Consider the following 12264-nt stretch of genomic DNA (forward strand, 5'->3'; position numbering starts at 1 on the left):
GAAGTCCAGCCCTTCCCTCTCTACGATTTTTTCTGATATCTACACCTCTTCTCAAAATAAAAGATTAGTACATTAAAAAATATTAGATAATCTTATGCCCTAGCCTATTTCCTCTTGTATTTCTAGTTTTCTGCCATGAACTGAAGATCAGATGAGCACAGTTCACCCTTTGCATGATATCACAGTTGCCCAATAAAATTCACTGGGAACCAAAATTTTACAAACAAGACCACACTAAAGCTACCAGCACAACTATGTTTATTGCAGCATTATTTACCATAGCTAAGATATGGAACCAACCCAGATGCCCCTCAGTAGATGAATGGATCAAGAAAATGTGGTATACATATACAATGGAATTCTATGCCTCCATCAGAAAGAATGGCATTGCCCCATTTGTTAGGAAATGGAAAAACTTGGAAAAAATTATATTAAGTGAAGTAAGCCAGGCCCAAAGAAACATAGGCTCCATGGTTTCCCTTATTTGCAATATCTAGTATATGTATGAGTCAAGCGGAAAAGGTCAGATAATGTGATGTCAGGAAAATGAACACTTACATATGTATCTTAATGTTTTTTTCTTTCATGCATTTGTTTCTAACACATTTATAAGATTATTTCATTGTTGCTTTGTATGTCCCTCCCCCAGAGTATAACCGCTGCTTTCACTATATTTGATAAAGTATAACTTGTGGAGGAGATGGGGAAAAATAAGTCGTTTAAGGATACAGGTGGACCTGTTGCAACAATGAGAAGTACAAGTTGTCATGTCGAAAACGAACTTTACAACTTTGGTGCTGGGGGAAGGAGGGAGAAAGTTTGAGTCGCTGGGCGGGGGGGGGGGGGGGGAGGGAAGCTGGGAAGGGATGTGAAGGGTAAGCAAGGGAGGAGGCTGCAATGTTTGATAAGAAATGTATGCATTACCCTGCCCATGTAATTATAACCACTCTGTACAGTATGTTCACAAAAATAAAAATAAAAAAAATCACTGGGAACAATTACAGGGTTTTTTTTAAATCACCAGTTCATCTTAGTTAATGATTGTCTTGACCATCCAGACTCTGTCACCACTTCCACAGTGGCAGTACCAGTGGCCTGGGACCAAGAGCCAGACACCCAGGACTCTGCCATGGCTGAGGACTACGTGTGGTACCAGGGCATTCCTTTCCCTGTTGTGTATATCTGCCCTGAACATCTGAAAGCAGTCCATGAGAAGCTGGTGCTAAAGGACGAAGACATCATCACAGTAACCTACCCCAAATCAGGTGAGCAGAGGGGGCTGTGGCTGTGTGGGAAAGGCCAGAGCTGTGGCCTCACTCCCAACTGTGTCCCACATAGGAATGGTGTAGTAGCTCATTATTGAAGACCTGTGGCCCTGTGGTATTGTGACAGTCTTGAGCGCAACAGCTCATGGACAGCACCCAGGCCCTGTTCAAGCTCCAGGGTTGGCAGCACAGTTTTTTAAATAGGTGTTTTTGAGATGCTCCATACTTCATAAAATGAAAAGTATGATTTTGAGGTTACATGGAGAAAAGGCATGATCTCAAATAGAAGAATCATAATGAGCCATAGTTAGGTCATGGAAAACTTGGGGTAAATACAAGGCACTGGCAGGCCAGGGAGCCAGTGTGAAGGGGCCCGGGGAGTGAGGAGGGAGTACTGAGGGCACACTGCAAGGGAAATGTGCTGAAAACCACAGCCAGCTGGGGCACTGCAGGATTTCAGCAACAGCTAACAGCTGCATTAAACCCAAATATCCCCAGAGAAATGGCTGCACAATCCCAAACAAGGTGAGAGATCAAAATGGAATATTATACACTGTTGAAAATGCAGACAGCTCAGGAAAGGATCCATGACTTCCTTCCCAGGGGACCAGGGGGAGGCAGGCAGGCACAGGAGAAAGATGGTTTATTAGAGGAGCCATATCTCCCTCAGAGAGAGAGCTCAAGACTACCTCCACTATCTAGAGACAGCAGGGGCTGGGGGTAGGAAGTGAGGTAGGTGGGAGCTCAGATGGGTCTGGGTGGAGAGAGGGAGGGGCCAGCTGTATGGCCAGATCTCCAGGGCAGGGAGCAGCTCAGAAATGGGTGGAACTGAGGACCAAAGGTGAGCATAATGCTTCTTACTTAGACCCAATGTTCTACTATTATCAGGACATTTTACCATTTGAAACCACATGAGTCAAGACCATAGTGCAAAAAAAAAACAAACAAACTGTGTACTATTGCACTCACATACAAGGCCCAGAACTGCCAAAGTCCTGGTGTGATAAGAGAATGATGGGGCAGGTGGCAAGCAAATCAATATTCAGTTGTCATGGACAGTGTAGACTTATTAGATGACAAAATACTGGCACTGAGATAGCTATGATTAAAATACACTAAACACTACTTATCCATATCAGATTGCATAGCTGAGAAAGTTTATATCCGTAAGGTCTATGTTACATATGCTTTACCATTATCTATGTGTGTGTATGAATGTATGTATGTGTATGTGTGTGTGTGTGTGTGTATATATATATATATATATATATATAATATTGTTTATTCAGATAGAAATGAGTGACCTCTGCTTTTCTTTCTGCCTCAGGAACACATTGGTTGATTGAGATTCTCTCTCTGATTCACACCAAGGGGGATCCCAACTGGGTTCGATCTGTGCCCACAGGTCTTCGTTCACCATGGATCGAGAGTGAAGTTGGATTCCAAACCATAAAAGACAGGAAGGAGGATCCCCCCCTCATCACCTCCCACCTCCCCATCCAACTCTTCCCCAAGTCTTTCTTCACTTCCAAGGCCAAGGTCAGTATTTAGTGCCCAATAGCTGTTCCATCAAGGCCTTTTCCTCTTAAAAATGCACATAGCCAGCAGCTCTGGCATTCTCCCTCTGTAGTTCATGGAGGACCCCAAACTCTCCTTCATGAATTCAGGGTCCTCAGACCAAACCAGAGTCCAAGATGTGGACCATGGCTGTGTAATCCCTAACAGATGAACTGGATGACTAACTAAAAGACTAACCAAACTGTGTTTTAAGTGGATACCCAGATCTCGTGCAGTCATCCCAGCTAAACAGGAGACTGAGATCTGAGGATCAAGATCAGAAGTCAGCCCAGGTAGGAAAGGCCAGGTGATTCCTATCTCTGATGAGCTATCAAAAATAACACCAGAAGTGGAGCAGCAGTCAAGTGGTAAAGCACCAGCCTGAGCACAAAAACACAGGGACAGCACGTAGGCCCTGAGTAAAAAAAAAAAAAAAAAGAAAAAAAGAAAAAGAAAATTATCTTGGATGGTTGTATGTTCTTTCTCTATAATATCTAGGCTGTCTTCAATCCCTGAGATTCGATCGTCTGCATGGTCTATCCTGCTGTCAAGACTCTCTACTTTGTTTTTTATCTCTTTTCCTTCTAGTTGGTCAGCTTTGATGGCTTCAAGTTCTTTGTTGAAGCTCTGTTTTAGGTCTTGTATGAATTTCTTTACTTCCTTAATTCGGTGTTCAGTGTTTGTTCTCAAATCACTTAGTTGATTGGTTATGGTTTCTTTGGGCTCCCATTCCTTCGGTTGGGTTCCATTCAGCATTCCCTTTGTGTTCTCCCTGACTTCCTTCAGCAATTTGTTAATGGATTCCATGAATGCCTTTAGTGATCTTTGTGTGTTCTCTACCTGGTCTCTCAATTCCTGAATTACTCTTTGATTAGCTTCCTCCCATTCGTGGGATTCCTGCAGTTCTCTTTCCTCCCGTTCGTGGGATTCCTGCAGCTCTCTTTGAGTGTTCTCAGCCTGCTCACGCCATTCCTCCCTTTCTCTTTGAGTATTCTCAAGTTGTTCACGCAAATCCTGTATCAGTTTTTGAGTAGCTTCCTCACGCTTATGATATTCCTGTATAAAGTTCTGGGATGCCTCCTCTCTCTCCCTATCACGCTCATACAGAGTCCTTTGTATATTGTCAAACTTCTCATTTATCATGTTTGCCAGTAGTGTTTGTAGAGCTATTTGGGAACTCTCCTCTGGATTATTCATTATCTGTTCTAACCCCTGATTATCAAGATTGGGAATTGAGATACCCGAATTTGCCATTTTTCTTGTGTTTTTCCGGCTTACTCTGCCCATTTGAGATGAAGATAGCACCAGTTTTGTGCTAGAACACTATCTTAAGGCAACCATCAACCAAAGTTTGCATTTGTACAGTCAATAGTCTACAGATACAATCTAGTTCAACAGATACATCTATACAACATCAAACAACTATATGTTAATGGACTTCGAACCGCAGAGAAGAATTTGGAAAACCAGAAATTATTAGGGTTAGGGAGAGATGTGGGTAAAAAATAGGGATAGATTGGTGTAGGGAGGCACAGGGAGAGTTAACTATGTCCTAATCACAATGCAGGAAAAAAGGCTGGGTAGGATGCAAGTACAGAGAGAGAGGAAAAGAAGAAAGGGAAAGGGGAATGAAAAGAGACCAGAAAAAAAAATTAATATTATCATAGAGATTAAAAGACCATCTATTTAGAGAGGAATGTGAATATATTGAGGGAAGGGGGGAGACATAGAGGAGATGTGAAAAACTTTAAAAAATGCTTAAAATATTATATAGGTATAAAGGTATATATACTTCAATGTGGCAGCAAAAATGGCTAGAATTTCTCTGAACACCAAGAGTGCAAGAAATGATGGGAATATTGTTTAATTCTCTCCTTTCTCCCTTGAAGATGATCTATGTCATCAGAAATCCTAAGGATGTCCTTATATCTGGTTATTATTTCTGGCGTTTTACAAATCTGGCTAAGAAACCAGAGTCACTGGAACAATTTTTTGAATGGTTCTTGCAAGGATATGGTGAGTAGATTGTGAAGTGAATGGAGAAGGATTTAAACCTTTGAGTGTCCCCTCCCTCCAAGGTCTCCTTTAAATCTCACCGTCTGTGGGTCCAATGCGTCCTCATCCCAGAACTCACATTGGCTAAAGGCAGCACCAGACTTCTCCCATGATGGAAGGTCCCAAGGTGTTTTGAGCCCCTGGAGCTTCCGTAGCCATGGAGGACCCGCCCCCTCCTGTGTGCTCTACTCCCAGATGTTGGCTCACAGCTTCTCACTGGCTTCCCACACAGCCCAACTCTACCTTCCCTACGTATTTTTACGTTTTAAATTTGTTTGGCTGTCCATGTCAGAGTTTCTCACTTGAAGTGGGGATCACTCTGTTTCTCGTCATGCAAAAGTTCTGGGTCATCCCTCATGCTTGTAATTTTGTCACTCGTCCATGGTTCTGTCAGGGGTCCATGGCCTGAGTTGGGTATGAAGGGTGGGGGGGACCCCACATCTGTGCTCTGTGTACCTCATCATCTGTTGTCTCAGGCCCTCTGGGTTTAGCTTCACAACCAGTAGAAGTGCTTGATGAGCTGTTTCTCCCCTGATTCAACATCTCTTACCACTTGGATCTATAGTCAGGGCTGGTGGATCACGCCTATAATCTCAGCTACTCAGGAGCTGAGAGCTGAGGGTCAGAGTTGGAAGCCAACCCAGGCAGAAAGTCCTTGAGGCTCTCATACCCACTCAATCATCATGATGCAGGGAGTGAAGGTGTGGCTCAAGTGGTAGAGAGGAGTGTCGAAACCCAGGTACAGTGCTCTGGCCCTGATTTCAAGCAAAGATGTTTCAAGTAGAGGAAACCACACCAAGGCCTCTGCAGACTGACCTGCTGGGAGCCATGGGCAGGGATGGGAGGTGCCTCGTGTGTATGTGTCACAGCTCAGACCTTGCACTCAGACTTGTGCTCAGTTGTGCAAGTGATGGATTGGGCCAACTTGGATTGGAAGGCCCTCGGCCTGAGTTCTGTGAGGGCCTGCGGAGCTCTTTGTCCTGATCAGTGGTTTTGGTCTGGCCTTTGGTGACCTGCTTCAGATGGGGCAAAGGTTGTGCTACAGGAAAAAATTGCTTAGAAATCCATGTCCTGGCTCCACAGTGCTTGTGTTTGCTCTCTTTCCCACTACCTCCCTCCCTATCCCTTTCTTCCCCCTCTCTCTCAGCCATGGGGCTTGAACTCTGGGCCTGGGTGTTATCCCTCAGCTCTTTAACTCAAGGCGAGCACTCTACCACTTGAGCCACAGTGCCACTTCTAGTTTTTTGGTGGTTCATTGGCAATAAGAGTCTCATAGACTTTCTTGCCCTGGCTGGTTTGAACAGTGATCCTCAAATCTCAGTGTCCTAAGTAGCTAGGATGACAGCCGTGAGCCACCAGTACTCAGGTAGTGCTCTCTCTTTGAGGCTATAAAGAGACAGGACTTATTTGTCGGTTACACCCTGGTGAAGGTGACAGGGACCAGAGCAATCAGTGCTGAGACCACCATGAAGATCCGGAATGGTGGAGACTTTTCACGCTGCCCCACTGTTCCCCCTGCAGTGCCTTACGGGTCATGGTTTGATCACGTCCGGGGCTGGATGTCCATGAGGGAAAAGGAGAACGTGCTGATCCTCAGTTATGAGCAGATGAAAAAGGTAACGATTGATTTTAACTGCACCCCACCCAAAATTGCCCTCTTCACCCCTTCTACCATCTCCCCTGTTTCTCCACTATGTTCTTCCCCAGTATCCTCCCCCCAGTCTCCATCCCACCTTCTATGCCAACTTTCTACAACCTGTTGTGTATTATTCCTTCCTGCATTCCTCTAATGCACCTTTTATTTCTTTTTTATTTTTGTTTCAAGATGGAGTCTTGAACTCAGTTTTGCCTTTTGGCTGGTGCTGTACCCACTGAGTCACGCCCCCAACTCCACAGGCCACCCATCCTCTCTCCTGCCAATGCCTTCTGCTGTCTCTCTCTTCTCCTGCTCCCTCCTCCTCACTCCTGCTCTGTTGTCCCCTCTCATAACCCAGCTGTGTTTTTCTCTCCTTAGGACCCGAGGAGCATGGTAGAGAGGATCTGTGGGTTCCTGGGGAAGGCACTGGAACCCGGAGAGCTGGACTTGGTTCTGGAGAACAGTTCCTTCCTGGCAATGAAGGAGAACAAGATGTCCAACCTCTCTTGTATCCCAGAGGAGATTGTTCCTGCTGGTTTCAAAATCACCAGGAAAGGTAAGGAAATGTCCCAGGGAAGGAGGTGCTGGACGCCAGGGAAAGAAATCTGGTCTCCAACCACACACTCCTGGCCAGGGATCAGCCAGGAACAGGCTTTCTGTTCACTTCCAGCTTGTGTTAAAACAAAGTAAACTGGAAGTGGAGCTGGGGCTTAAATGCCAAGCCTTCAGCAAAAGAAGCTCAAGATCAGTGCCCAGGCCCAGACTTTAAGTCCTACAACAGACAAACAAGTAATGTGATAGTATGTGAATCTGAAAAGAAAACAAAGTATAAGTACCAGCTGGGTGTCAATGGCTCAGGCCTGTAATCCTAGCTGCCCAGGAACCTGAGATCTGAGCATCACAGTTCAAATCCAGATGGTATAGCATAATCCAGGAGCTTGCTTCTCTCCAGTTAACCACCAAAAAAACAGAAAAGGGAATTGTGGCTCAAGTAGTAGAGCATGAGGTTTGAACAGAAAATAACTCCCAAATAGCACCAGGCCCTGAGTTCAAACTCCTGTATAGACACACACTTGCACACACATGCACACATGTACACACACTGAACTCTATTATATAAAAACTCTATTCAACTTCCTATTAAATAAAAATGCCATTGTGTGAGTATGAGACCACATGCTGAGCTTCCTGACTCCCACACATCTGGGGAGGATGTGCCCCTCTGGTGGCAGGGGCAGAACTTGAGAGGAGAGCACTGGACATGGAGCGTGGTGGCTGTGGAGTCCATCTCCCAGGGAGATCTGTGGCCTCACCCTCAGGGCAGGCAGAGGGCAGAAGGGACATGAGGGGACAGTGCCTTCCTGCCCTGACCCAGTCTGGTGTCATTGTTTTTTCATGGCCTCAGGTATCACGGGGGACTGGAAGAACCACTTCACCCCAGCCCAGACCCAAGCCTTCGAGGAAACATTCCGGAAGAAGATGGTGGGACTTCCTCCGGAGCTATTCTCGTGGGACTAAGCCCAGTTTTACCTCCTTGAGTGTTGGGATGAAGACGTGTCACCACCTTATGGAGGTGACAGGACTGGGCGGAGATCATAGCATTAGTCTGTCACTCGAATCAGGAGGTCTGACTTTGCCTGTCACATCTTTGGTGCAATCACCAGGACAGGTGGCAGCCACATGCAGGTGAGGAGCACAAAGGAACCCGTGTGTGTTCTTGCTGAAATAAATGGGGCCACGGCACCGAGGGCTGACAAACATGCCTTAGTGTTCTGTTTAGCAAAGACGACCTGGGTGAAAGGCTGCACAGTTCCCTCGGGTGGGGACAGTACTCTGCCCACAGCAGGAGGCTGCCTGAGGGTTTGCTGGAGGTCCTGGGGAAGGGATTTCTTCCCCCGCATTGATCTTGCGTGGAAGCTCTGTCCCAACTTGGGACAACCTGGGATGAGGCCGGAACAGAAACCAGATCCTGGAATTGAGGTTTGGGGCACCAGGAGCCTGAAGCTTTTTGTCAGCTTCCAGTCTCCAGAGTCCATTTGACAAGGTATTTATTGAGTAGGGCACAGGGGCTTACATATACAACGTGAGATCACCATTTCCCTGACATCACAAGCACCAATACTACAATACAATACTAATCACAAGCACCCATCCTGAGATGTCATCTCCATCTGGTGGTAAATAACTCCTTCATCTTAAGCAGCAGGTGTAAGCAGCAAATGACTTAGAGTTCACATAGATTTTTGTCTATCCCAAAGATCCCAGAAGGTCTGATGTGGAATTAGCCTACACCCAAGAAAGAAATCTGAAGTCCTATCAATCCAGCAGCGATTGATGTTTCCAGCGAGCTCTCAGGATTCTAAAAGTTCATGTTCAGAGGAGGCCTTCTATCCTCCCAAACCTTCCAGCTCTCACAGCTCAGCTTTTGGGGGCTCTCAAAATCCCCCCTTTTCCTATGATTTCAGAAAGCATAATTCTTATTTCTGTTTGAGCTAGCATATGCTGCATGCTAGAAATAAACATTTAAATAAACAGGGTGCTAGCTGGATAATCCATAAAACAGAGGATCTTGGGCCCAGAAAAGCCAAAAAAAAAACTGGAAAACTATTCTGGAAGTCCCAGTTATCATTGAATTTTAACTTTTTCAGCTCCTGTTTGAGCTGCTCTAGCTGGTTCTGAATCCTTTGAGAATTGCCAGTTATCTTAAAGCAGCTCAGTCCTTCAAACAGTTCACATCCTAAATGGTTTTTCAACAGCAAACAATCTGTGGCGCTTCCAATGTGTCAAATTATTGCTCTTCCCTTTTTCATTTCTTGATTGATTGATTGATTTCTTGATTTATTTCTTGATTTATTTATCTGACACTTGGTTGAAAATACAAGATTGTCTGCTGCACTCTTTCTGGACACCTTCTTCAAGTCTAGAGACAGGCAGAATAAAAGATACAACTACAGCACTCTCCACAGTATTTAACAGCATTAAGTTACCACAATTTTGAGTGAGATCTTGTCTTATGCATCTCTTATTCTGATGGACCAAATTACTAAGACAGACAAGCACCATTCTCCTAACTTAACAGTCATGGATAATTTGTCTTTAGAGCGCCATATGCCTTTCCCCCACGAAAGAAAAACCAGCCAATGCCGACTCTTTTTCCTTCAGGCAAACAGAGTCTTGTCAGTGATGAGCAGTTGCTAAGGTCATTTGCATAGCAGAAGCATGAAAATTCACCGTGAACTATTAATTCAAGGTCCAAATTAATTCATTCTCTCAACTCTCATCTTCTTGACGACTAATTTCATCCTGAGTTATATTTTTACCTCTTTTCAACTGACAGCATGTCCTACTAAACTGTATATTGGAACATTTTGCACAGAAGAGCCTTCTTTGATACAAAAGGAAGTTTCATTCATGGTCTTTTTTATTTTTTTGGTTGGTCGTAGGCTTGAACTTTGGGCCTGGGGGCTGTCCCCGAGCTCTTTACTTCAAAACTAGTGCTCTATGACTTGAGCCACAGCACCACTTCCAGTTTTCACCACTTCCTGCCTGGGTTGGCTTTGAACTGCGATCCTCAGATCTCAGCCTCCTGAGTAGCTAGGATGACAGGCATGAACCACTGACACCCGGCCTGACTAAATATTTTAACTCCGTCTTTATATCAGTGGGCAGGTCCGATATCTGCGTTGTTACATATCAAAGTACAATTGAAGTGCAACAGTTTACCCAGCATAGGAATCCCCCAAACAGAGGCTTATACTGAGCAGAAGGCACCAGCAGTCTGAATAAGCATCATTATAAACAACCACGACGACGATGCATTCACTTCCGGTCCCTTGTCCTTTTGGTATCTCTCAGCTTCTAGAGAAAGCTTCTTCTCTGGTCCCCAGGTGTGAAGGGTCGTTGTTTCTCTTTCTCCCCGAGCTCTTAGATATCCTCATGCTCTTGAAGGTTTTCTTCAGAGGTTCCTGGAGATTGGATGCATTTTCTCTTTATTTCTGGGTTTTCATTTCAGGGTAGGTAGACAGATGTCCGCTGAGCCTGTGCACCCACAGGAATAACCACCACCCCATACTTTGACGGTTCTGGGTCTCTAGTTAATACCAATGTCATCCTTTCAGCGAATAGGTTGAGGTGAAGATAGCAATTTTGGGGGCGTGGATTCCGGTCGTGGGGCCTGAACTCTGGGCCTAAGTGCTGTCCCTGAGCTCTTCAGCTCAAGGCTAGCGCTCTACCACTTGAGCCACAGCCCCACTTCTGGCTTTTTCTCCTTATATGGTGTGGAGGAATTGAACCCAGGATCTCATGCATGCAAGGCGAGCACTCTAGCACTGAACCACTTTGCCAGACCTGGTTTTTTTTTCACACCATCATGACAGATTTTAAGCATTAAAATACTAGATTATTTTGAACAGTTTCACATACACTTACACTCATACTTATGTACAAGAGTTTTTTTGTTTTATTGTTTTTTTGGGTCCGGTCGTGGGTCCTGAACTCTGGTCCTGGGCACTGTCCCTCAGCTCTTCAGCTCAAGTTTAGCGCTCTACCACTTGAGCCACAGCACCACTTCTGATTTTTTTCTTTTTGCTCATGTAGTGCTGAGGAATCAAACCCAGGGCCTCAGGCATGCAACGCAAGTGCTGTACCACTGAGCCACCTTCCCTGCCCCTATGTACAAGAGTTTTAATGCTCAATTAGATTATAAAAATGAAATTTGGCCATGTGCCTGTGGCTCACACCTGTAATCCTAGCTACTCAGGAGGCTGAGACTGAAGATCCAGGTTCAAAGCAAGCCCAGGCAGGAAAGTCCATGAGACTCTTGTCTCCAATTAACAACCAGGAAACTGGAAGTGGCACAGTGGCTAGCCTTGAGCCGAAGAGCTAAGGGACAATGCTCAGGCCCAAAGTTCAAGCCCTATGACTGAAAAAAAAAAAAAAATATATATATATATATATATATATGTATATATATATATATATATATATATATATATATATATATATATATATATAGGCCATAGATTCTTTTGGAATTCCAATGGCAAAGTGACATTATTTTTTCCAATATGATAAAACTGTGTGGTCAGTATTAGACAGACAACACAAAGCAAACTATGAGGCAAAATACAAACACAATAAATAACATTTTTCACAGCTATTTGAGAAATAGATGACAAAGAACAGAAAATGTTCAGACAACTTGGTTAGCAAGGCATATTAGTACACAAATGGATCTTTGAACATGTCCGAGGCTTCTAGTCTTCAGGGTCTGTAAAGAAAATTGGGCGAAAAGAGGGAACCCTTCTTAAATCCATTTATAGATGTAAGAGAAGTTTATAGAAGGGTCTGGCACCCCCATCCTATCCAAAGAGTGTTATTTAACTTGTACAAGGCTCTGAATTTGCTAGGAGTTCTTACCTTTTGAACAATTCCTTTTTATGTATCCCATTTTTTTCACATCTAAAACATTTTAAGACATGTTATGGTGGATCCCCTTATGGCTGCAGCAGAGAAGCCGATGTCATTACAGACTTCAATATGATTTGTAACATAGCCGTTTGCAGCCTTGATGGAGTGTAAATCCTTTGAACACTCAATTAGCATTCTTCAATGGTATATATTTGGAGAAGTTAGTCTCTTAACTCAGGTTGCAGTTACACTTTTATGAAGATTATCTTTAACCGGGCTCTGAAATCAACCAATGGTTCCAGGCCTCCTTGCCTGCTATGTACAGAGGTGATAGCTATTTAT

At 44.4% G+C, this 12264-nt stretch overlaps 1 protein-coding gene across 2 annotated transcripts; it reads left to right on the forward strand.

Moving 5' to 3' along the window:
* Nucleotides 1-1122: 1122 nt before the first annotated feature.
* On the forward strand, nt 1123-8031 carry LOC122125773 (sulfotransferase 2A1-like). Of its 2 annotated transcripts, XM_042700377.1 has the most exons (6): nt 1123-1265; nt 2593-2804; nt 4712-4838; nt 6399-6493; nt 6892-7069; nt 7919-8031. In XM_042700377.1, the coding sequence occupies exons 1-6, from the start codon at nt 1130-1132 to the stop codon at nt 8029-8031; spliced, it is 861 nt and encodes a 286-aa protein (XP_042556311.1). In that variant the 5' UTR covers nt 1123-1129. The 2 variants fall into 2 exon arrangements, with proteins under 2 accessions (XP_042556311.1, XP_042556312.1); XM_042700378.1 differs by lacking the exons at nt 6399-6493; nt 6892-7069.
* Nucleotides 8032-12264: the final 4233 nt, after the last annotated feature.

This window comes from Dipodomys spectabilis, unplaced genomic scaffold (assembly GCF_019054845.1).
Source record: "Dipodomys spectabilis isolate Male_0828 unplaced genomic scaffold, ASM1905484v1 ptg000266l, whole genome shotgun sequence".
Taxonomy (NCBI): Eukaryota; Metazoa; Chordata; class Mammalia; order Rodentia; family Heteromyidae; genus Dipodomys; species Dipodomys spectabilis.